The sequence below is a fragment of the Nicotiana tabacum genome, chromosome 19 (assembly GCF_000715075.1).
Source record: "Nicotiana tabacum cultivar K326 chromosome 19, ASM71507v2, whole genome shotgun sequence".
NCBI classification, from domain to species: Eukaryota; Viridiplantae; Streptophyta; class Magnoliopsida; order Solanales; family Solanaceae; genus Nicotiana; species Nicotiana tabacum.
This window is the reverse complement of record NC_134098.1, coordinates 84,320,254-84,345,128: the sequence shown is the minus strand read 5'-3', so window position 1 is coordinate 84,345,128 and position 24,875 is coordinate 84,320,254. Positions and strand designations below refer to the sequence as shown.

The window sequence follows — 24,875 nt, the reverse complement described above, 5'->3', positions numbered from 1 at the left end:
ATATACGGAAGATGATCTTCCAACTCTCTTGTTTAGTAGATTTAGGATCTCTAGTACCTTTTGTATAAGTTGACCTAGGCTTACTTCACTCTGATTTTGTATACCCCAAGTGTCTATCAATGTTGGATAGACATTTGTTTCATCACTATAGGTCTAACTTATCATAGCATTCAGGTTTCACTTGATTGTCATAGTTGGACGACCAAGTGTTCTTTCATCTTCGGAGGTCGGGTTTATGTCCCCCTCCACTGTTGCACTTTTATTGTTATATATATGAAAATCAGCCCTAGGCACAATGCCTAGTGGAGTTTATTTTTAAAAAAAAAAAAAAAAAAAAAGAATGGTCCAGTAACTTGTCCCCAAGGTTTCAGTTCAGTGATAAGAGCACATCATGAATTAAGTTCAAACCCTGTCCCAGAAGTGGGATAAGGGGAGGACGGACCGACCCATTTTCCACCAAGTTCCATAACGTGCTTATATGCTAGTAATTATTTTCGAAACATGGTTCGAATCTCCTGTTGGGTGAATGTCTGAGTGTCCTTTCTCCTTCATTTTTGGAAAGGAGAAGGGCCGAGTAACGTCAAATATATATGGGTATATAATTTCAAGTATCAAGTAGCAAGCAGTACAAGCCCTGCGCAATACAAGCAGCCTAAAATTTGCTAGTACAGCTCTTTATTAAAGAGATGGATGTAAAGCATGTTACAATGGCAGGAAGAGTTGGAAAGACATCAAAATTCCGATTGACAAAACTGAACAGTTTAGTTTATTGTCTAGCGTTCCCCGACGTTTATTTCACCTGATCAACTTCACGACAAATGATCAAGCAGCCACCTTCTTGGAAGTCACAGAATTAATAATGGTAGCAAACTCGGGACCCTGCAATGTAGAATATCAAGCATCATTCTTGGTACCAACCAGCTTAAGGTTAACAAGGAGGTTTTACACAAACACGTGTTAGCATCTCCAGACAGCTATTCATATGTCATAAACGCCACCATCTAAGCAAGACAGTCTATCTAGAACCATAACCATAAAAAGTATCAAATTTCTAACTATGGCTGATTCCCCTACCCTCTCTAAAGGTTAAAGTAACTAACGCACACATGAACTGGTATCATACATCCATCTACTAGAACATTTTGGTCCAAGAAAAACTAACATATGTGAACGAGCACTGATGATGTTCAGTAGAGCCCAAGGATTTGGAGAAATGCAGCTAGACTAGTAAGATTCACATATTAGCAATAATTGGATTACCTTTAAGGAAGCACCTCCTACTAGAAAACCGTCAATGTCTTCTTTCTTTGCAAGGTCAGATGAGTTGCTTCCGTTCACAGAGCCTGCCAACAATGTTTCAGGTTTTAGGAACCACGGCAACCAAGTCAATGACACTGAAATGTCGTATATCAACATTTGAGGTGACGAAAAGAGTAATAAGCACAACCAAAGCCCTTCTAATAGAAAAGATAGGTTCTTTAGATTTAACAAGAATTCTGCTGCCCTTCTCAAAAGACAAACAATTAAAATAAAAACAAAGGGAAATCCGTTGGCTGTAGAGCACTATTTGCCATTGATTTCAGCAAGGCAAATGCTTTTCCTTTTGAACTTCTAACAAAGAGGCATATTACTGCAGTGAATAGGGGGAACCTTTACAATGTCTAATTAACATATAAATGCAATTCAACCTTAAAACTCATGCAATCTTGTGAATAAAAGATGGAAGACAATAGTAAATATGAACTAAAATACCTCCATATATAATGCGTGTTTTAGAAGCAACCTCTGCTGAAACATTCTTAGTAAGCCATTCGCGAACAGCTGCATGTACCTCCTGAGCCTGCTCGGGCGAAGCAACTTTACCCGTTCCAATAGCCCAGACAGGCTCATATGCAATGACAACATTATCCCAACTTGGTAAAGCATCTGTGCAGTAAAAGAACAACAATCAAACAGATCTGAAGAAGTAAAGTTTTTGACTGTATTGAGTTTATATCAGATAAACTCATTAAAGCAGGTTACCATATGGATATCCCATCTCTGCTCCCAGCAAGTACTTTTTGTTTTTATAACAATTATATCTACTAATCTCATGTGTATATAGAAAAATGTTTCAAGAGAGAACGGAGACAATATTAATCAGCAAAACTTGCCTGCAAAAGCCTTCAATTGCTGGAAACAGACATCAAAAGTTTTTCCCGCTTCTCTTTCTTGCAACAGCTCTCCAATACAGGCTATAACACCAACACCTTGGCTCAAAGCATAAGCAGCCTTCTTGCCGATAAACTGCATGAGAATGGTTCAGTCAAGTCCTTAATAAGCAGTCCTAACTCACAATCAGGTATCATCAAAGACGTCACAAATGCTTCCTTTCTTCCACTTGTGATCAAAATTCTTATGTTCTATAAATTCACAAATCAAAAATTCCAGAGACTCTTACTTCATCATTTTCTCCAATTACATGTCTCCTCTCCGAATGACCAAGAATGACCCACTTGCAGCCAAGATCTATCAACTGTTCTACGCTGCAAATGGAAAATAAACATCATGGAGTGGAGAACAGCACAACCAGGATAACAGTTGCAAACTCAAAGCAGATTTATTTCAATAGTTTTGTGGGCAAATGCAGTAAATGACAACGAAATAATGGCTTCAGTGCCCCTTCACTTTTTTTTATATATATTTAGTATGATGGTGGTGTCCAGGCCAACTTGGTGCACACATTGACTATTCCACCAGGTACCTGCTACATCCCATGTAACTTTGCACATCAAGGCTCAGATAGATGGGAATAAATCACCTAAACCAATTGCCCGTAATTACGATACTGAATGAAGCCTCTTAAGAAGAGACACTGTCCAATATAAATTACTTATCCAAGTATATTCTGATCTGTACCTTCAGAAGTTGGGAAGACTACAACTTAAACTAATCTTAAGAGTCTATCGAAATCAAGCTTTCTCAAATAACATAACAACATCAGATACCAACACTATTAATCAAACCAGCCATTAGATAGAATAAATTTAGTCATAAGCTTGGGAAAATGGTTTTTACCTGATTTCACCCGTGAAAGCTCCACCTTTTCCAGTCCAACAATTTTGGGCAGAAACCTCAATCCTGTCGGTGATTGAGTTCTTTACTTGATCAATGTACAGAAATGGAGGTGCTACAACCACATCTGGAAATTTTCCAAAAGTAGATTCTTGCATTAACATCTAAGGTAGAGAGATATTAGCTGGTAAGATGCTACAAAAAATTAATTGCATTGCCAGCAAATTGGCTGGTGAAGACAAGGAAAAAGAAAACAAAATAGTGAGGAAAGGTGTCCGCTCTATGTGTGAATATGAGAAAGTGTAGCAACTACAAGGAAGATTCTGAAAGGAGTTGCCAATCTGCAGCCCAGGAAGCTCAACCAACTTAAGACTGTAGGAGAATCCAATTATCCCATGGTCATTGACAAAAAACCATTTGCTTTGGTACTACAGGATAAAAATGGGTAGTAACGCAAGAATAGACAAACCGAATGAGAGTACGAAAGCGGAAAGTAACTTCTCTAAGATACAGCAGACCTACAAACAAGAACTAAAAGAAATCCCCTAGTAGGATTATCATCTCTTATGTCTTTGTCAAGCCTTCTCCTACATTATTCAAGCAAGTTCTTTTAATAGGTGAGTTTCTAGGTGTAACACCACAAGACATGTTTGTTTCAGAACAAACAGCTGCAATATAATATGGTAAAATAGGACAGAGAACATTAAAGAGGAAATGATATCACGGAAAGTGCACAGCAGGCTTGTAAAATCATAATTATCAATGATAAACAAGGGTAAGGGCATTGTCTTGAACATTCCAAATTGCAAACCTACAGAATTAACATTAAAGGGTTGCACTTATCTTCTTTCCACAACCTTTAAAATTTCCTGATTACATATCTATGCAAACATATAAAGTGGCAGTGTCATCTGAGTAGTCTTGAGAACAACACAGATATCATCTTGTACCGGAAATCGGAATGAGCATGGCAATGAACTATTACCAAACTAAGATTGAGAAGACCAAGGTCAAATGCCCTGGCAACTATTATATGATCATAGAGATTATTTAAGCATTTCTCCAATGGAAAGCTGGATTGGACACAGAGACAGTTTGCCAGCTTCCTAGAAATGTTAGCGTATGCAAATACATTTTCATAAGTAATATGACAGCAATGTAGAAGAACTCACCAACATCAGACTCGAGCTGAGCACTGTTCAAATCAGAGACAAGCTTGCTTATGGAATCCTTTGTCCCATTCTGGTAGAAACATTAATGAAAGTAATTAACACGAAAGACACATGAAAGTTAATCCAAGCAGCTATATATAATGTAAGGCGAGGAATCACTTAAGTAGCAAGACTAGGGAACAAAGAAGTGATACTTACACATTTCCAATTTCCACCAACAAAGAACTGCAAGCAAGGAGATAAGTTTAGAACCCAATAGGAAAAAGGCATATAATTTAAACACGTTTAGTATTAGTTTTCTCTTTTTTGATAAGTTCAACAAGTTAATTTATTTGTTTTTATAATTATAGTGTGAGAATCAGGCGCACCTCGACTAATTACACAGGATACCTGCCGCCTTCCGACAATACAGGTACAAGGTAACTCTATCTAACAAGATTGGACAGATGAGAAGAGTACAGCCACTTTAATTTTTTTCCCTAAGTCAGTATATAATTTAATTTTTTTCTTAAATCAGTTTATGCTTAAAAAAACCAATAAGTTAACAAACCAATGATAGATCTAACAATGTCCTCTTCCATCCTAAGAAACACACAATATTACCATGCGAAATCAAACAGTTAAAGGAAGGGGGGGGGGGGGGAAAAAGAACTTGCCGGAGCCGGCCATGGTGACGACAGCCCTACAACCTTTTTGGGCTGAAGAAAGGCGGAGTTGAGAGTCCACGTTATGGAAAAAAGCTTGAGAAGTGGAGAAGGAAACAGAGTTTTCAAACTTGGAGAAAGATTTACGGAGGCCAGAGAACTGGGGGCATGAAATGGAAGAAGTGGCAGATTTTGGGCCGGATATTTGAGAAGCTAGAGATGTTGATGCTACCGCCATTTTCTGGACTACAACAACAGCTACTGATATTGTACTGTTTTAGCGGCAGTTTCTTCTGCTACTTCTTCTGCGCCTTAACAAAGGTGCCGGTGTTCCCAATATCTATTTATGTAATCACTTTGTTTGGTGCACACTCGTATTTCGGAGCGTGGAGAACACGTTGAACCCAATAAAAATACGGCAAAGGCCAAATATAACCATATACTTTCGAAAAATGGTCTAAAAACACTCTCCTTATACTATTAGGTTATATATACCCTTCCCCTTATACTTTGGAACAAATATACCCTTATTTTGGATGGAGTGCCACGTAGCAGCACCAGATGAAAATGACACATTTTTTTTACCCAATCCGTTTTAAAAAACACATCACCCGACCTATTTTAAAATTCAATTTTTTCAGTTTTTTAAAGCATATAGTTTGTAAAAACTGTAAAAAAAAATTGTAAAACTGAAAAAAAAAAATATAAAATATATATTTTTAAGTCTTTTCAATTTTTTTTAAGTATTATTTTTGTAAAAATTGAAAAAACAAATTGTAAAAACTAGAAAAACAAAACTCTCCAAAAACAGTGGAATACATATGTATTAGTTTTAAAAAAATAAAATATTTTGCAAATTTTTTTTTTTTGTTTTTACAAAAAAATACTTTAAAAATTGAAAAAACTAAAAAATATATATATTGAAAATTCTTTTTTTTTTTCAGTTTTACAAAAAAAATACTTTTTTTAAAAATGCTTTAAAATTAAAAAATATATATTTTGTAAAAACTGAAAAGAAAAAAAAAGAATTTGCAAAATATATATTTTTCAGTTATTTCAGTTTTTAAAAATATTTTTTTGTAAAAACTGGAAAAAAAAAATTACAAAATATTTTTATTTTTTTAAAACTAATACATATGTATTCCACTGCTTTAGGAGAGTCTTTTTTTTTCCAGTTTTTACAAAAAAAATATTTTTATTTTCAATTTTTAAAAAACAATACCATTAAAAAAATTAAAAAGACTTAATATATATATATTGCAAATTCTTTTTTTTTCCAGTTTTTACAACAAAAAAATCCAGCTTTTACAAAATATATACTTTAAAAAAATGAAAAAATTAAATTTTAAAATGGGTCGGGTGGTGGGTTTTTAAAAACGGATCGAGTAAAAAAAAGAAATTGGTCGTTTTCATCTGGTGCTGTCACGTAACACTTCATCCAAACTAAGGGTATATTTATTTCAAAGTATGACAGGAAGGGTATATATAGCCCAATAGTATAATGAGAGGTATTTTTATACCTTTTTCGAAAGCATATAGGTATATTTGGCCATTTGCCAGAAAAAAATAAGGGGTGGTGAGATTTTTCTTCTGTTTCTCATTAAGGTTGGTGAGGAACCAATGATGATTTGGAAAAAAAAAGATATAGAAAAAAAGAAAAAGAAAAAAGATTACTGCTAGTAATACTTAACTAAAGTAGTATGTACTCAATTTGCATCTAGTGTGGAGATGTATTAATTAGTAAATCACGTTCTAGATAACAAATTCAATAGTTTCAGATTATAGTAACTAGTAAACACTTGAGAAAAAGCTATTGAAGATAACAATTGATTATAATTTTTAATACAATGAATGCCCTAATTTGCATAAGAAGAAAAAAACACCAAGTATACTCCCTCCGGTCCACAATAAGTGATCAATTTGCTTTGGGCACACCTATTATGGAAATACAAAATTTTAGATAAAAATAGGTAGTGTGACTAAATTACCCTTAATTAAATGTTGTAGCATAGTTAATGTGGGGAGTAAAAGACTTTTTAGGGATACATAAATAAGGGTAATTTTAGAAAAACAAATTGAATTTTTTTTTGATTATATAAATGAACATTTATTTTGAACCAAAATAAAAAAACAAATTAGTCACTTGTTATGGACCAAAGAGAGTAATTATTTTTTCACTTCACGTATCCTAAAGAATCACTAATAATTTATACTTACCATTCATTCAATTTGCTCAAACTTCTAACTTATCAATTAGTAACAGGAGTGTCTTACCACATGCATAAATGTTATGCGCCAGTTATTCTATAGTTACCGTATTACTAATTCTATTTTTACTAAGAATCAAGCGTTCCATATATTTCGCTTATAGCTAATTCAATACAATAGTCTAATGAATTTGGTGAATCGACAAATGATCGACAAGTGTTAGTTGAAAGTGAAGCCTTTCACATGATTTGCACTTATGAACCGGACATAGATTTGAAAATTGTTACCGAAAATTATTGCTATCTGATTGTTACTATTTGATGCTACTCTTTCTTTTTCTTATCGAAAATTATTGTTCCATAATATGTTAGTATCAGGGGCGGCTTAAGGACATTTGAGGCCCAAGTCCAAAGTCAAATGTGAGGCCTAAGTATTTAAATTTTTAAAAAAAACTTAAATGATATGTATGGAATAAAATTAATGAAATATCAAATACCAAATAAAAATAATACTAGAAAGATATTACCCAATTGCTTATTCAGAAAATTTGAAGAATGAAAACTTTGAGTCCAAAATATCTAGTTATTGCTTGTCTATTTCAAAATTACTACATATTATTTTTTTAAATACCTATAAAATATATATTATTTCTGAAAAATGGGGCCCCTCAAAATTGGAGGTCTAAGGCAGATGACTTACCCACCATACTGTTAGAGTCGGTCTTGGTTAGTATATGATGCTACTTTTTCTCCTCTTTTTCCTTATCGTCTTTTGTCTCCCTCGTGTTTCTTTCTCCCCCCTCTTTCTTCTTCTTTTTTTTCTTCCTTTTCTTCCTTTCCACCTTATCTTGAGCCGAGTGTTATTGGAAACAGTCTCTCTATCTCTCCGAGTAGGATAAATTTTGCGTATACACTACCCTCTCAAGACTCCACTTATAAGATTATACTGGGTATATTATTGTTGTTGTACGTAAATTTGAATTAATCGAGCTTGTCAAACACTTATCGAATCCTGAATGATAAAATAAAAAGATTTAAAACTCTGCACTTGGGATGTGAAATCCAATCCCGCACAATGGGCGGTAACCTTATATTTGCCGGAAAGAGATCAAACTACACTTGAGCGTGCTTCTGGTGTCACAATGCGGTGGTTAAAACTTAAAAATGACACCAAACAGAAAGTCGTCGTTATCTATGCCTAACCACAAGTTGACGGGCGGATTCTCCGTGATAACTCATTAACTTCTTTTTTCTTTTTCTCATGGATATTTTTTCCATGGTTCGGACTCAATTATTGCCACGTGTCAGTGTCTCTATGGTTGCAACCTAGAAAGAAAAGACCTCTTATCTATCCCCTCTGGTTCGTTTAGCAACTCATACGCAGCCAATGTCCCATTAGCAACTTATAGGTGAATTCAAAATTACTAGAGTTGAAACCAGCTTAATTATCACGAACTTTACCACCCAATTAGCAATTGAATAATACTCTGTTTGGTCAATTTTTTTTTTTTTTTACCAAAAGTGCTTCTTTTTTTTCTGAAAAAAAAAAGTATTTTTGAGGAGAAGCAGAAACAAGCACTTTTATGAGAAACACTTTTGAAAAAAATACACTTAGAAACAGTTTTCAAAAACTTGGCCAAACACTAATTACTGTTCAAAAGTGTTTATCAAATTAATTCGCCACATAAAAATCGATTCTCATCAAAAGTAATTGTTTGAAAAGTACTTTTGAAAAAAACACTTCTCAAAATAAGTAGATTTTAGAAGTTTGGCTAAACAGAATATAATTGTGTGTTCATCTCCGAGACTCAACAGAAGAACCAGATGCTTTGGGACCATTTTACACTCCGCTGGGAAATTTTTTTTGCATAAAATGATAAAAGAAGTAATCACTCTGTTTTATTATTTTAGATGAGCTACTTTGACTCGGTACGAAGTTTAAGAAAAAAGAAGAAGACTTTTGAAACTTGTGTTTTTAAAAGCTCAAGGAATAAAAGCTTTGTGGGACCATGACATTTGTGTGGTTATAAAAGCTTCACATTAAGGGTAAAATGGATAAAATGAAGAGTTTAAAATTGAATTATTTTCAAATTTAGAAATGTGTCATTTATTTTGAAACAAACTAAAAAGAAAAGTAATTCGTCTAATTTGAAACGGAGAAAGTATATATTTTACCACGTCAGCAAAAGCTGCCGGCAATAGTGAAAGATCCCATACAATCCAATGGTAGTTCAGATAAACTCAATGATGAATCCTTCACATTTGCAGGAAAAGTAGGGATCTTTCGTACTGATCATGACGGAAAACATATTTTATACTTCTATCGTGCATTGTGGCCTTGAAGTATGCGGTTAACTAAAAATTCCAGAGAACTTGGCATTGACGAGAGGCCTTAATTCAAAGACATACCTCAGTCAGATAAACCTGCTTATTTCACCAAAATTCAGAAAATCACATTCACACTCGGAAAGGATACAAGATCTTAGAGGTGTAAAGATTAGGTATGCAAGGCGAAGAATGATGGTGAATTTTCTGGCATTATGTAACACCAGTACTTTCATGGACACTAGAGCTAGATTCGATATTATTTTCCAGAAACAACAGCGCTAGCATCCATGTCACAACCCCCTTAGAACTGTTAGGGAAATAAAAAGAGAAATCCAAATTCAGAACCCATTGCACCAGCAACAGCTTCCTCACTCTGTATTGTAAACCTTTTGATAAAACAGATGGAGCAGACCAAAGAGAAGTAATAAAAATGGTAATAACCTGATTCCACTCTGTCCCAAATGTCAATCATCTGTCTTTGTTCCCCTAACTACACTATTTGAAGAAATGGCCTGTACACTATGGGATGACGAACATCTACTAGACGAACTTCCATCTGTGAGGCTGTTATCCTTCTTTGACATCCTTTTGGATTTCCTTTGTCCAGATGAAAGGTCCTGCAAAATTTGCAAGCATGTCATGATGATATATTTAATTTGCCAAAGTGCCTTTAGGCCATAGAAGATTTCCTGTGCTCCTATCTTACTGAATTCTCTTTCACCATCAATAGATTAAGAAAAGAAAGCTTGAAGGGTGACGGATATCATCATAACGGAGAAAGTAAAAGCTATGCTTAATAGGCTAGTTGAAGCATATAAAAGTGAAGTTTTTTAGAAGTGAAATTGAGGCAACTCTAGAGTAAAATAAGAGTAGTTGAATAGCTTGATAGATTTCCTCATTTCATTGCATGCGCAGGAAAGGAACTGAGTTTTTGCATTTTGTAATTTACATATCACATCAGCTACTTGGTGCCAGTTACCACAAGTAATAAAATATTTGGCCATTTAAGAAACAGGTCAAATAAATTGGGATTCCTTAAAGGGAAAGTAGGCCAAGTAAATCAGCAGTCCTAACCAACCTGATCAGATGCAGATCCAGGTGTCTTGAGCTCTAAATCTGTTGCCACTTCATTGGAATCTTCACTTTTGTCAATCCTGCTCTCTCCTTGATCTGATGACTTATTTCTAGAGTCTTGTCTGGTCATACTACCAGGTTGGATTATCGGAGACATATACTGAGCCGATTGCTGTTCAATTAACGTATTGGGAGTCATGTATTGAAGAAAAGATGAACAGGGGTTTGGAACAACTGCAGGATTTTGATTGCTGAAGAAAGGATAGGGCTGCAGAGATGGATGCATTGGAACTGGTCCAGCTGGAACCGGAACAGGCATCGGATACGAATATGAAGGTGGATGCATGACCATGGAATGATCCATCCCGGCCCATGGATACATAGTCCTTACTCTTTGTTGATATTGGGCATTAAGGCTCTCAATATCAGATTTAAGAGATGCCTTCTCTTCTCTAAGATCATTCTTCTCCTGGGTCAGCTGCTTGAGGAAAAAGAAAAAATAAGATCTTCTATGTCTATGAAATGAGAGAGAAGAACATTACTTTCAGAAAGTGTCAAGAGATCACCTCACGGCTTTCATCAGTAAGTGCAGCATACTCAGATTTTAGTCTGCTAACCTGAGCAGTCAAATCCTTCAGCATTTGAACGGTATCACTAAGGATGGATGCTTTGTCATTTTTAGGCCTATCAGGATCTGTGTATCAAATCTTTGAATGAATAAGACATGGTTAAACCTATTATTCCGTAAAGCCCATCGGTTTTATCCTAAAGGAAAGTATATATAGATTGTGCACAAATACTAACTCTACGGGGTCGTTTGATTACCGGGATAAGAATATTAATCCCGGTATAAAATTTGGGGCTTATAGTATCCCACGTTTGGTTGTGGGTATTAGCTAATACTCATATAGATCTTATACAAAAATGGTGGTATTAGTTATCCCGTATAAGAGGTGGAATAGATAATTTCATGAGATATCCCAAAATTTTAATCCCATGGGATATCCCACAACTGAAACAAACGACCCCTAAGGGGTCATTTCTTTTTCTTTCTTCCATCAGACTCTAAGAGGTCATTTGGTACTCCATTTAAAGATTGTGTTGGGCATTGTATTAGATATTCCGGTGTTTGGCACGCCCTTTGGCACTCTTTATTAATAATTGGCGTACTAAAAAACATCATACTCTGTATTATCCAATACCAATGAACAGGTGGTGCTGTTAACACGCAGTATAAGGACTTCAAATGACTTTAACCCCCTTACAATGTGAAAGAGAGAAATTTAAGGCTAAATTTGAGACAAGAATAAAGTAATCAAATGGCAAAAACATAGTATTTGAACCACATTTTTGCATAATCAACAAAAAACTTGACTATAATCCTAGTGTTTCTCAGTTCATAATTCATGTATTTTTAATCCTTGTATTACAATTGAGCACCATATTATCTTATCAGCATACAAAATGGAGCCTACAGTAAATTTAATAAAAACATTGGCTCTTCAAATTTCAGGATATGATTAACCTATTCACAGAATCAAATACAACTCCCAAAATCAAATGCTATCCCTATTCAAAAGAGGCAAGCGCCTATACTGAGTTGATCTTGCAAGATGTCTAATTTATGGTAATTCAATTGCACTATCCAATTGTAAACGTAATTATATCTTCAAAACTAAAACATAACAAAATACAAAAACAAGAAGAACATTAAAGGTCAATGTGCAGCTGCAACAAGAAAGTATAACATGCCTCAATGAGGTAAAATAACATGCAGCAGTCAAATGAGCCGATGGGCTCAGAGAAAACAAAACGTAGCAAGAACTTAGTAGTTCAACCAAAGATTTGCTAATTTACCAAGAGTCTTTCCTAATTCCATGAACTGCTCGTTTAAGCGGTCCCTCCTTAATTTTTCTCGATCTGCCTTCTGCACTTTTCTTGCAGCCAAAGAGTCTTTGAGTTCTGCTTCTGGCTGTTGTTTAGTGCTGCACATAAAAAAGAATTAGTAAAACAAGTTAGTTCACGAGAACTACAATGAAGTCATATTAAAAAGACATTTATTTCTCTGTGATATGACCAAGGAAAAGGAAATATAAGAAAATCTCTAGTACCACATATAGCCAAAGATGTTTGTCAAATTTCAATTAGCTTTTTTAAAATTAAATAGCTAACTAGATGCTACTATGCTAGTCTGATTACAGCATCCTTTTGTGCACATTTGTTCTGTCAATACTCGTAAAACAGTTAAAGTTTGGTACCGTGCCTGATACCTCCCACCAACACAAGTACCGAGTAACTCCGCCAACCAATACTAAAGCAGATGAGAAGAAATCACCTAATAATTTTGACTCCGCTGAGATTTGAATCAAAGACCTCATGGTTATTCTTCTACTTTATTGACTACTAGGCCACATCCGAGTCATGACTATTGTTTAAGTTCACACTTCCTATGAGTTTTTTTTTTCTTCATAAAGAAGAATTGCGGACTCTTATACTGCCTTAGCACCAACTTGGTGCTAAGTTGTTGCATTTTCAATACATAATCTACTTACCTTCTAAAAAAACCTTTCTAGGCCACATACACACACCCCCCCCCCGCCACAAACACACACACACACGTTTTGTTTGATTTTTCTATGTTCTTATATAACCCCGAAACAAACTCAAAAGCAAGTATTTTAACTCAAAGTCCTACCATAATTTGCACTGGAGAATCCCACTACCCACTGAACGAAGCACAACCACACCTTTTGATACCATGCAAGCTTAAGGATTTCACCCTTCACCAGTTTAAGCGTGGCATAACTATTGTATCAGCTTTCTCTACCAGAAAATATGAAAATACTTTGAAATGAGATACAGATCTCAGTCAATTACAATCGTGATTAATTATATTTGGCTCTGTATTCAAATTTCTCGATTCATTTTATCAATTTTTTGAGATTTTGAACTTCTAACAGATGATAATTGAAGCGGCATAGTTAAATGCAATCGCATAACTATGTTTTTACTGTTTAATCTCCGATACAGCATTAGACAAACTATAACACCAAAAGTGAGCTGTAATTACGAAGAATTTTTTTTGTAAACCTGGATTCAGAATGGAAGCCATTAGGAGGTATGGCAACATCAGAAGGCAGCTGATTTAACTCTGCTAAACAATGATTTGAAAGGTAATTTGATTGATACATCGCGCCGTTGTTCAATTGATCCATCTTCTGAGTTTACCACTGCGAATTGAATGATGAATCTAGGGTTTTGAAGTCGATGAACAACAATTTATGCACTGAATTTTTTTCGCAGTGCTTTCCGATGCGAGATTCCACCTTCACTTTATCCGTTATCTTTTCCTTCAACTTCCTCTTTTTTTAATATTTTCTTTTCCCTTTCGTTTTCAACTTCTTTCTTGAAAATATAAAATCCGCCACTCAACTTTCTCCAAGTTGCATCCTTGTGTACAAAACTCTTTGGAGTATTCGCATTTGACTTGGTTTTCTTTGCTTTTTTAACCTTCTTGATTCTCTCTTACGTTTGACAATGTCCAAATTGGGTTTAGATATATCTTAAGAAAGAATTAAATTGTAAACTTATTTAGTACTTGAACAAGAGAAATGTGGGGCTATAAGTAATTTTCTTTATATTCAACAATACAATTATGACAAAAGTTTGCAAAACATGTTGAAAATAATATTCTTATAGTGATTATTTTATTTGGTATACAAAGATAAAATGAACATTTGCCTCCAACCTTATAGAGTATTATATTTAAAATCATCAAAATAATTCTAAATTTCTAAAGTTAAGTTCGATAAAAAGAGATAGAAATCAAGTTGAGAGTCGACACAATGGGCGAGAACTTTTATGTTATAGAGTGGATCATTTAAATCTCATAAGTATAATTTATTAATATTTTTCCTTTCAGTTTACCACGTGAGTAAAAAAAATTAAAGAAAATATTTTGTACGTTAAAAGGAAATATGGTTTTGTGTGGCCATAAATAATATTTTAATATATAAATTTATTAAAATTTAGTATTAATAAAATATTGAAGTTCAATTTATAAGTTTGGCCAATGAATATTTGCAAATATTAAACTCTGATAAAATATTTAAAAAATTGTTTTAAAGAGTAATTCACTCAAACAAATAATTCTTTTTAAGAAACTTCAAATTTTAAATAAAATTTATAATTTAAACTTTCCAAATACTCATCCTTAACTTTAACATCATTTTTTTGTAACTTCAACCCAATGTCCAAACGCCTACCAAAAACTCGAGAATTTGCTATCACTCAATATCACCTCTTGCAATGCCTTTTCACCAAATTAAATGGAAAGTTGGAGAATTTATGATTTTATGTAGGGGGAATTTTTTTTTTAAAAAAGCAAAGGAGCTAAAACTTATTAGAAAACGTGAGAGATTTCCGCAACATTTAAAACTATGGGTGAGGTAACCGACATTGAGAAGAACCTTCAGGTTGATCTTTGTAATTAACCAATACTTAGGTTTTGACACTTCTAGTTTTGGTTGCCGTGGGTTTTCCCGACTGTGAACCGGCTCACGCCCCAACTTCCCGTTCACAACGTTTTAATATTTGCATACGCAGAGGTTGCCCAAAAATCATCAATCCATTGTTTCAAGTTCAAATCTTTGTGCCCTAGAAGAAGAATTTAAGGAGACATGTCGGGCATGGGAGATGGGTACGTGGGTACGGCCCAAGACGCTGTTAGAATCCGACGGCTTGAAAAGCAGAGAGAAGCAGAGAGGCGAAAAATTCAGGAGCTCAAGAATAAGACTGCTTCATCTAAAGGCCAACCTGGTCTTCTTCAATTCGGGTCCAGTACATCCGAGGTTTCAATTACACTTGCATATAAAGCTCATTCCTTTATTTAGTTGTATTTATTTATTTTAACTGATATGCAAACGTAAATTGTTCTGTATACAATGCGCCCAAATAGAGTGGAGAACTAACTTGGTATGAAATTGCCCCAACAGAGCAGAATGGATACAAATGATTCATATAGTCGTCCTCAACTAGTTGTGTGGGATTAAGGCCTAGTTGATTTATTGATATTTATTGAAATGTAACTTAGAAGATTTATGGACTTTTGTCACACCTGAGCTTATTTCAGCCTTTGATTGTAGCTAATTAGTAATTACACATGTTCCTTCTGTTGTTGTAAGGAGGAGTTGTAATTATGTTTTTTTAGTCAGTTGTGGACTCACTGAATAGACAAGTGGATATGTTTTCCAGACATTGTTGCCTATACCGATTTTTTTTTCCAGATTCTCGAGACTGCTTTTAAAAAGGAAACTGTTGGTCTTGTTACAAGGGAGCAATATGTTGAGAAGGTGAGTTGATCGCTTTGCATATAAGATTCTTTCCTTTGCAATTCATCTCTTGATGAAATTAACTGCTCTTGTATTTCGAATCATGTATAGAGGGTCACTATTAAAACCAAGCTCGAAGAGGAAGAAAAGGAGAAGCTTCAGAAATTGCAACAAGAGTGAGTGTATTTCCTACTTCGGTGGCAGTCTTGCGAAGCTGAAAGAGTGCAATATGTATGAGTTCTTTTGTGATGTATGTTTAATTTGTGGAATGTGGAGTGATTCTTCTGTCACAGGGAGGAAGAGCTTCAGTTACAAAAGCTTAAAAAGAGGAAGATAAAGGCTGACCCTCGGCTATCTTTTTGCGATGATTTGGATAATGGCAACGAAGATGAAGATGAGGAAAATAGTAAGAAATAAATTTCTTATTTGGTCTTGAAATTTGAAGTCTTCATGAGCACCATATTTCTTTCACCCATAATTTTGCCACTCTTCGGAAAGAGTGAGATAAATACAGACTTGTTTCAGGGTTCATGATCGCTATAAACTTAAACTTATGCAAGACATGGGTGGGTCTTGGTTCAAGTAATTTCATCATGTAGCAATTTATATGTATATATTATTGTACAGCTTAAAAAGAAGAAAACAAGGTATTACATACGATTGAAACTAACTTGGTGTTTAGTAATGGGATCTGTCGTACTGAATAGGTAAAAGAAAAAAGAAATTTATGTGCGCAAGCTAGCCCGGACACCACCGTCATAAAAAAGAAAATAAAAGAAACAAGGTAAGAATAGAAAAGACAAAACTATTATTGGAGTAACATTGTATAAACTAGATTGCACGAAGACCTGCTCGGCTGCTCCAGACAAGTAGCAATCTCTTAGGATTCCTTTATTTCTGATACTGTATGCCCGTCTTAAAGTAAGTTTATATCCAAGATCATTTTGTGTTAAAATAGAAGGAGAACATGACAAGAGATCCTATTGGTTAGCAAAGACATGCTTTTTCTTTTTTTTGATGTGAAGAGTGGGTAACTTTCTTGAATCATGGTGCTGCACTTCAATATAAGTTCCCCAACAAGCAGAATAGTTAGCAGTCTTTGCAGCTTTTAATTTTAATTCATTTTTGCCATGTTTTAAAACACAATGTTCATTGTCACTTGGGTTATCCACCTTAAAAACTGGGCCTAGTCAGCCCAAACCATTTTGTCCTTCTAGAGGACCCATGTAATGATAGGAAATCCTTTTCTTAGAGAGCCAATGCCTTAAGACAGACCTTAGTAGCAGTTGTCGCCTACTTCACTGAGTTGTGGTTGCATAACATAAAGAAAAAGCAGCCAGCTAGTTATGTTTATATATTTTTGTGTCTGTGTATATATATGTATATATATTTTTATTTTTTTCCCCCTCCTTTACTATTTGGGGGGTTGTTGGGGGGGGGGGGGGTGGAGGACAGGATTTTTGTCGTACGCTTTGAATTCTTTTTAATTTTCGTCGGCGACTTGGTGGATATTTTTGTTGGTTAGATCATAGATGGTACATGGCATCTGTGGCATCTTTTTTTTCTTTTTGGAACTCTGATGTGCACGTTTCATGAATTTTCCCAGTATTAACGGTGAGAAAAGAAAAATCCCGCTTGGTAAGTTCAATCACACAAGCAGTTTGGCACGATTTAAGATAAAGAGGGAAATGGTCTTAGGATGCATGAGTTTCTGAAAATAGATATCCTACCCGGTGGAATAATTGAAATGCACGCAAGCTTACCCGTACACCACCGTCATTAATAAAAAGAAAGTTATCCTACAGTCCATGTCTTGTTTAATGAAAATCACGCGGCATTTATTGTCTCTTAAGTTTGTCAGGTGCCACTATGGCACTACGTGTAATCAGATAAGCATGAGTATGTGATACGATCTGAGATAAACAAAACAACGGAATATGAATATAACAATAATTAAAGCAAAAACTAATGATAGGTTTGATTAAGATAATCAAAAGTAGTCTGAATAATGAAATTTGGAAGAAAATCTAGTACCCTAAGTGAACGTCTCAAGCAACAATCGAAAAACTATCCGATCGCCTCCCAAGAACGACAAATTAGAACCCTAAATATAAAGAAAGGAGAAGAAGATTACCCTCAAGAACCCAAGTCTTAAAAACAGGTAATCCAAAGTCGAACTCGAACCAAGAGGTTCCAAATCTTTTCTCAAAGAGTTTTCTTATCTCAAAATATGTTGAGCTACTAATGAAATAACCTTAGGTTGTTATAAATACCCAATGGGTAAAATAGGAAAAGTTTCAAAGTTAATTTCCCAAAAAATCTCGCCATGCCAAACCGTAGCCCCAATTGTAACCCCAACCGTAACACATAGCTGAACCGTGACGAATTCCAGAACCTTATTTTCTTCAGCTCTTCAGGCCCCTCTTGAACCGTAGCCAACAGTTGGTGAAACCGTGTCACACGGTTTGACTTGGGGTCTTGATTATTCAATTCTCAAGACTCCAAACATGGTATTCTTTGCATGAATCCTCCAAGTAACTCTCCAAACATCTTCTAGTCAATTGTTGAAGATCATGCAGCTCCTTAGCGTGCATTCCTTAGACGTTCTTGGACTTGGAGCAGGTCAATGGTCCACTAGATAATTTGGGGTCATTCTCAATATTCTCCATTTTGCCCGGACTATCCAGGATCATATCAGTATGTTTATGTGCATTTGCGCAGAAAGACATCCTGGACACGAACATGTCTAAACAATTGCATTAGCTAATCTTTATGACATAGTTGATGATATAAATTGCCTTCAGATTGTATGCCATGGTACTTATAGCTCCATCTTTTCACGTCATATCTACAATATAGAGAATGAAGAATCTGACAAGCGTGTGTGGAGAAAATTTGGCAAAGATCCTACAGTAGAGACCAGCTTCTTACCGGACAGGTTGGGCCTTCCTACAATCTTCCTCCCCCAAAAAGAAACCCCTTTCTACTTCGTTTTATCGTGTTCTCTTTTGGCCTTTTTACTCATTAATTTAATTTGGAATTCAAAGTGCACTTTTTCAGTGAGAGGGAGGCAGAGGAACAAGCTGAGCGTGAAAGGCTCCGGAAACAGTGGGTGCGCGAGCAGGAGCTAATCAAAAGTAAGTATATTATGCTTACTTAAAACAGTTTTTAATCTCCCGTCACCCGTCTTTGGAGGTGGCTTCCTAGAATTCTGAAGTGTTTGAAGAAGTCTAGCTTCTGATTGTTTCTCTTGCTATATTCTAGACGAGCCTCTACAAATCACTTACAGCTATTGGGACGGAACAGGCCACAGACGAGTGATCCAGGTCCGTAACTACCAGACATGAAGAGCCTATAAAGCTGTCTAAACTTTTGAATTTCACTTTTCAGTTCAATTCTACTACTTCCATGTCCAGGTGAGGAAGGGTGATTCCATAGGGGAGTTTCTTCGGGCTGTTCAGCAGCAGCTTGCACCTGAGTTTCGAGAGGTTCGAACTACTTCAGTGGAGAATCTTCTTTATGTGAAAGAAGATCTAATCATTCCTCATGTAAGATCCTTTGTACTTGTGTGATTCATGTGTGAGTCATGTCTTATCTTCTAATTTGCTGAATACTGGCTAACTCGCTGCTAATTTTGGTGCATTTTCAGCAACACAGTTTCTATGAGCTGATTATAAACAAAGCCAGGGGAAAGAGTGGACCGGTAATGTTCAATCCTGACTGATGTTCTGATGAAGTTGATGCATCACGTAGCTTTCTGCTTATGTCTAAGCAGAGAAGAGTACTAGTTGGTTTCTTACATTTAACTCTAAAATACCCATTCCACATATCTTCACATTAATCATTCAATCAAAATAGCATCTCTATACTGTACTTCGTGTGTTTCTTCTGTATAACTCTATCTACTTATCAAAAATAGTATCTAAAAAAAAGCAAGAATAAAGTACTAAAGGGCTTGGAGGTGGCTGTGGAGTAGAGTTCCTCATGCAAATGCTATCCTCTCTGCAGAGCTGAAGAGTATTGGCCACCAGAAAATTAGCTTTTCCATTGTCTATAATACATTAAATTTCTTGTTTTCTTCCAGTAGGTCACATTTCTTTTAAGTAATTTAATTCAGTTCAAAATAAATCTCCCCCACTAGAAAACCATATGGTGGTTAAGAGTTCTTTGAATCCAGAGAAAGAACCCTGTAGTGTTTTCAGTATATAATTTGTGCTTGTTGGTTGTCTTTCTTTTTTCCCCAATTCATTGGTTAACATTATTATTGAAATTTGGAAGATAGTTCCTATAGTTGCCATTTTACATTGATCACATGTGACTCTTCCCCATAAACATTGATCACATGTGACTCTTCCCCATAACTCTTTATGAAGTCAGTCGTAACAGACATTATATTTATTGTTACTGTACTCAAATTTGGTTTCGTTTTTTAATTCTTAAATCAAACGTGAATTTGGCATTTTTTTGCATTAGTTTCTGCATAGACAAAATCTGGTCTAGAATTAAACTTATTTTCTAAGGAAAGTAGCACGGACACATCCTTTCAACAAAAGGATGTACAATGATGGTGATTACAGAAGGATGTATAACAATGTATCTGTATGTCTGTGTCTTGTGTCTTTGCATAATGCCTTGCTTCAAATTTTTTTTATGAGATCCAAAAATGCATTGCGTCATGTTATACAATGTGAAATACCTGATTTCGAGTTTTTCCCATGCTTGTTGAATCTGTGGCAGTTACTTAGTGGGAATTATCTTTACTATTCTTGACAGCTTTTTCACTTTGATGTCCATGAAGATGTGCGGACCATTGCTGATGCTACTATAGAGAAGGATGAGGTATGAATTCCTATTTGCACATGCACTTTCTCCGTGTTAAGTGATTTTAACTGTACTGGGTTCGAATTTTTTTCTATGATATGTCGTATTGAATGCTTCTAGTGACCAATCCAAAAAAAGTGGGGTTGTTAGTGTAGCATTGTGACATGTGCTTCTTTAACTAATAGAAATCAAAGGTTTTCTTTTTAGTTTTTTCTTCCTTTTCCTGTTAGGCCTTTTCTGTTAGCAGTTCTGTTCTCTGAAATTAACCTCAAATAGCAATTTTCTTGTATATTGTCCTGGAAAATGATGTATATCCCAGAGAACATAGAAGCTCTGTGTGTGCGTGTGTGTGTGTGTGTGTGTGTGTGTGTGTGTGAGTGTGTGTGAGAGGGAGGGAGGGAAGGAGGGAGGGACGGAGGGAGGGATCCCGTAAGTGTTACTAACTTGTTCCTGCATGTGGTTGCTCTTGATGTTTCACATCCATTTTCTTACTTTACTCTGTGTTACAATTGCTATGCAGTCACATGCTGGGAAAGTTGTAGAGAGGCATTGGTATGAAAAGAACAAGCATATATTTCCAGCTTCTCGGTGGGAGGTAACATCTCTTATTCTATTTTCCTTTGTCGTGTTTATATTCTTCAATGGCTGGCGATGGACTTGATTTAACAATTATTATGTCAAGTCTTCTAAGTTCTCACTCGACACAATTATCTTGAGTATATTAATGCTGCTATTAATACCATACCGCAACTAAAGTGCAGTTAACACGTTAATTGCACTCAGAACACCCTTCTACCCCTACCACGAGACGTTGTAATGTTGTATACCTATTTCCTTCTACATAATATGCCTTTGCCTGTCTTTTTGTTGCAGATATATGACCCGACAAAGAAGTGGGAACGGTATACAATTCACGGGGATTAAGTGTATCAAAATCATTTCATCTTCTTCGCCAACGCGCGAGTGTCAATTTACACCATTGGACCTGTTAAAGACAGGACTGTATCTATAATTTTTACTTGTATGATGCTTGTGTAAGAACAAAGGGCTGCTGCTCTCCCAACATATTATCCTTTTTGGACTGAGAACTTCTGTTCTGGATAATTAATGTATCGACTTTTGTTTTAACATTTTTATTTCTTCTTCTACTTTGTTTTCCAGTTTCCAAAGAATATCTCTGTTGAACTCCTGTTCTAGATGGCGACTTGCGCACTACAAGTCCACTTTCAGTTATCTGTTACTGCATCTTTAGTTAATTTGTTGATGCCACTTGCTAGGCGTAGTAAACAGAAAAATGCGAAGCAGTTGGCATGACAAAATCGACTTGTATTTTTTAGCTTTCACGATTTTATTACTACTTGCTGTTTATTTTCTTTCGGCTATTTTATTTTTTTGACTATTGTTACTACTTCTCTTTACATGCATTTTTCTCTTTATATGTTTTTTTTTGAGCCGGTGGTCTATTTCAAAACGATCTCTATACCTTCACACGGAAGGATAAGCTATGCGTACATATTACCCTCCCTAGACCCTACGTGTGAGACCATATTGGGTTTGTTTTTGTTTTTGTATTTTTCGTTTTCACAATCTTACCATGATGAAAGGGCTAATTGTGTATATTATCTTTATAAAGCAAAAATGGCTGATGGTACTTCTGAGACCTTACCTTTAAGCATGAAATCCAATAATGTAATACTATAATATAAAAGCTCATCACTATTTTAGTCTACATGCAGAAGCTTAATGTGTTTATAATCTCATCTTACACAAGTTTTAGTGGTTTAATTATCTTGCCAAGTGTAACATTCTTTGTAGAATTAATTGTGGTAAAATGAGATGCACAAATATTGTTCTTAGTGCGCTGCTCCGTAAGAAACCAACCCAAAGTAACTTTTTTTAGGCATATGAACGTCAAGATTTTTCTTTAATTCATGACGATTAGCTAAACATAAAATCTACTCCGTCAGTCCTATTTTGTGCAATGCACTTAGACTGGATACAAAGTTTAAAAAAAAAAAATTTAAAACATATAATCTAAAACAAGTTATAGATATTTATATGATGATAAATGAGAAGTTTAATTAAATTATTTCTAAATATAAAAAATTATCATAATTTTTTGACATACTAATGCGGTAAGTACATCACATAAATTGGGATACTGAGAATACCTTTTTTAGCAATTTAAAATTTTTATTGCTTGTGTAATTATTTCATTTCTCATCGCATATCCATTCCACTTATGATAAATTCCTCTTAATTTTTTTCCTTTTACCTTCCTATACTACATATGAAACTTTATTACCCTTACTAATCAAGTTTTAACTTAATTACATGGCCATATATAATTTATCAATTATATATAAATTAGTTTTAAATGAGTAGCATTTTATATTAGGAATTGAATAAGGAATCAGTTATTTCCCATCCATGTTCTCTCTCTCTCTCTCCGTCTCTCTCTCTCTCTCTCTCTCTCTCTCTCTCTCTCTCTCTCTCTCTCTCTCTCTGTGTGTGTCTCGCTATCTCTCGTTCTATGTTCTTTCCCCAAAATTTCTTCCTTTGATGTTCTCTACTTTTTATCCTTTCATGTTTTATATATTTTTAATGAAATTCATTAATAGATTTCATTCGTTTTACTATAGAGTTTTAACTTAACAATTTCCTTTCATGTTGTACAATTCGTGTTCAAATTGAAATTGTCAATCAATAAATTTTGAAGGTATTTGATTCTCCACCATTGACAGCCATTAAAATGCTTTGAAGCTTTGAATTCGAATTTGGGCTTTCAAAAATTATTATTTTTTTGGATTGGGTATTGTTGCAAATAATTTGGAATATTGTTTGGAGTATCTCAATTTTTAGGGTATTTGGTGAAGATTTGACTTGATTTTGGCTGAATTTCAGATTGAAACTCCAAAAAGAAGAACACATGACATACAATATACTTACGAAATTGTATTAAAATTGTAATATAATTGTATGTAAATTATATTTAAGTTGAATTCGGTTGTAGTTATATATTATTTTTTAGTTGAATGTTGTATGAAAGTTGAAAATAGTTGTATAATATATGAATCGTTGTATAAATTTGTATTTAAGTTATATATACTATAGTATCTTTTTACATAAAGTTGTTGATATGTATCAAAATTATATTAAAAGAGAAAATTTTGATTGAAATTTATGAGGGGAAGAAGAATACACTACATACAAAATATATACAAATCTTTTACAAAATACACAGAAGACATGTTGTATAAAATTTGTATGAAAATTGTATTTAAATTGTATGATGTTATAGTTGTATTTAGCCGAAATGATGCATGAAAGTTGTAGATAAGTTATAAATAAGTTGTATATTATATAATTAGTTGTATAAAAATTATTTTTAGTTTATATATTGTTGTAAATGTATCAAATTTGTATGAAATTTATTTTTAATTTGTATACTGACGTACCATACAAATTATCATCATCAAGTTTATATTGTTGTTGCTGCTGGTGCTAATCATTCATATGCTACAAAAAAAAATGTAGCATGATTTAAGGCACTAATAGGGAATAGGAAAAGAGAGAGAGAAAAGGAAAGGGGTGTAATTAAAGCCCCTAATTTAAGACACTAATAATGGATAGTACATGGAGAGATGCGGCAGAAAATAAGAAAAGAGAAGTGAGAAAAAAAGAAAATGGTGTAACTTAATCCCTTAATTTAAGGCACTAATAATAGATTATATATAAATTGTAAGCAAACCTTATTTAGGGCAGGTAATTTCCAAAATTGGGACAATTTTAATAATAAGGCTCATATAGTGTATAGAAAAAAAAAGGAAAAAGGGTCAAATATGCCCTTGAACTATTGAAAATAGAGCAATTATGCCCTCCGTTTATATTTGGGTACAAAATTGTCATTGTCGTTAATAAAGTGGTTCACTTTTACCCCTCCCCACTAACAGACTCCACATCAAGGACAATTTTGTACCCAAATACAAAATGGAGGGCATAATTGCTCTATTTTCAATAGTTCAAGGACATATTTGACCCTTTTTCGTATAAAATAATACTTTTTTGCTGAGTTAAAAATGTCCAAATATGCCCCTAAACTATTAAAACAGAGCAATTATGCCTCCGTTTGTATTTGGGTACAAAAGGAGGGCACAATTTTATACTCAAATACCCACACAAGACAAATGTAAAAGTGGAATTTATGATGGTAAGTTATGGATGTATCGATATGCGGTTGCAAAT

General features: G+C 34.6%; 3 protein-coding genes across 3 annotated transcripts; 1 reads left to right on the top strand and 2 right to left on the bottom strand.

The window, feature by feature from the left end:
* Nucleotides 1–575: 575 nt before the first annotated feature.
* Nucleotides 576–5,212, bottom strand: LOC107769721 (triosephosphate isomerase, chloroplastic-like). The gene is made up of 9 exons (XM_016588961.2): nucleotides 4,880–5,212; nucleotides 4,425–4,453; nucleotides 4,227–4,296; nucleotides 3,058–3,181; nucleotides 2,441–2,525; nucleotides 2,154–2,286; nucleotides 1,753–1,926; nucleotides 1,261–1,343; nucleotides 576–879 (listed from the first exon to the last, which is right to left on the bottom strand). Exons 1-9 carry the CDS (start codon nucleotides 5,106–5,108, stop codon nucleotides 823–825), a joined length of 984 nt encoding a protein of 327 aa, XP_016444447.2. The 5' UTR covers nucleotides 5,109–5,212; the 3' UTR covers nucleotides 576–822.
* A 4,338-nt stretch (nucleotides 5,213–9,550) lies between these two features.
* Nucleotides 9,551–13,841, bottom strand: LOC107769722 (transcription factor bHLH121-like). The gene is made up of 5 exons (XM_016588962.2): nucleotides 13,570–13,841; nucleotides 12,337–12,464; nucleotides 11,046–11,173; nucleotides 10,484–10,957; nucleotides 9,551–10,022 (listed from the first exon to the last, which is right to left on the bottom strand). The coding sequence occupies exons 1-5, from the start codon at nucleotides 13,692–13,694 to the stop codon at nucleotides 9,870–9,872; spliced, it is 1,008 nt and encodes a 335-aa protein (XP_016444448.1). The 5' UTR covers nucleotides 13,695–13,841; the 3' UTR covers nucleotides 9,551–9,869.
* Nucleotides 13,842–14,934: 1,093 nt separating this feature from the next.
* On the top strand, nucleotides 14,935–21,776 carry LOC107769723 (protein XAP5 CIRCADIAN TIMEKEEPER). Its single transcript, XM_016588963.2, has 12 exons — nucleotides 14,935–15,329; nucleotides 15,765–15,830; nucleotides 15,921–15,985; nucleotides 16,103–16,215; nucleotides 18,669–18,747; nucleotides 18,870–18,946; nucleotides 19,074–19,135; nucleotides 19,226–19,357; nucleotides 19,459–19,512; nucleotides 20,583–20,648; nucleotides 21,151–21,225; nucleotides 21,504–21,776. The coding sequence occupies exons 1-12, from the start codon at nucleotides 15,159–15,161 to the stop codon at nucleotides 21,552–21,554; spliced, it is 1,011 nt and encodes a 336-aa protein (XP_016444449.1). The 5' UTR covers nucleotides 14,935–15,158; the 3' UTR covers nucleotides 21,555–21,776.
* The last annotated feature ends 3,099 nt before the right edge of the window (nucleotides 21,777–24,875 follow it).

What these genes read in the sequence shown, in the direction of transcription:
- LOC107769721 (XM_016588961.2), bottom strand. Translation starts at nt 5,108, where the DNA reads ATGGCGGTAGCATCAACATCTCTAGCTTCTCAAATATCCGGCCCAAAA. An exon ending in CACCATGGCCGGCTCCGGCA is followed by an intron (nt 4,454 to 4,879) that starts AGTTCTTTTTCC and finishes CTCCTTGCTTGC; the next exon opens with AGTTCTTTGTTGGTGGAAAT. An exon ending in TTGGTGGAAATTGGAAATGT is followed by an intron (nt 4,297 to 4,424) that starts GTAAGTATCACT and finishes TGTTTCTACCAG; the next exon opens with AATGGGACAAAGGATTCCAT.
- LOC107769722 (XM_016588962.2), bottom strand. Translation starts at nt 13,694, where the DNA reads ATGGATCAATTGAACAACGGCGCGATGTATCAATCAAATTACCTTTCA. An exon ending in TTACTGATGAAAGCCGTGAG is followed by an intron (nt 10,958 to 11,045) that starts GTGATCTCTTGA and finishes TTCCTCAAGCAG; the next exon opens with CTGACCCAGGAGAAGAATGA. An exon ending in CTGGATCTGCATCTGATCAG is followed by an intron (nt 10,023 to 10,483) that starts GTTGGTTAGGAC and finishes CAAATTTTGCAG; the next exon opens with GACCTTTCATCTGGACAAAG.
- LOC107769723 (XM_016588963.2), top strand. Translation starts at nt 15,159, where the DNA reads ATGTCGGGCATGGGAGATGGGTACGTGGGTACGGCCCAAGACGCTGTT. An exon ending in ACCAGCTTCTTACCGGACAG is followed by an intron (nt 18,748 to 18,869) that starts GTTGGGCCTTCC and finishes GCACTTTTTCAG; the next exon opens with TGAGAGGGAGGCAGAGGAAC. An exon ending in TTCCAGCTTCTCGGTGGGAG is followed by an intron (nt 21,226 to 21,503) that starts GTAACATCTCTT and finishes TTTTTGTTGCAG; the next exon opens with ATATATGACCCGACAAAGAA.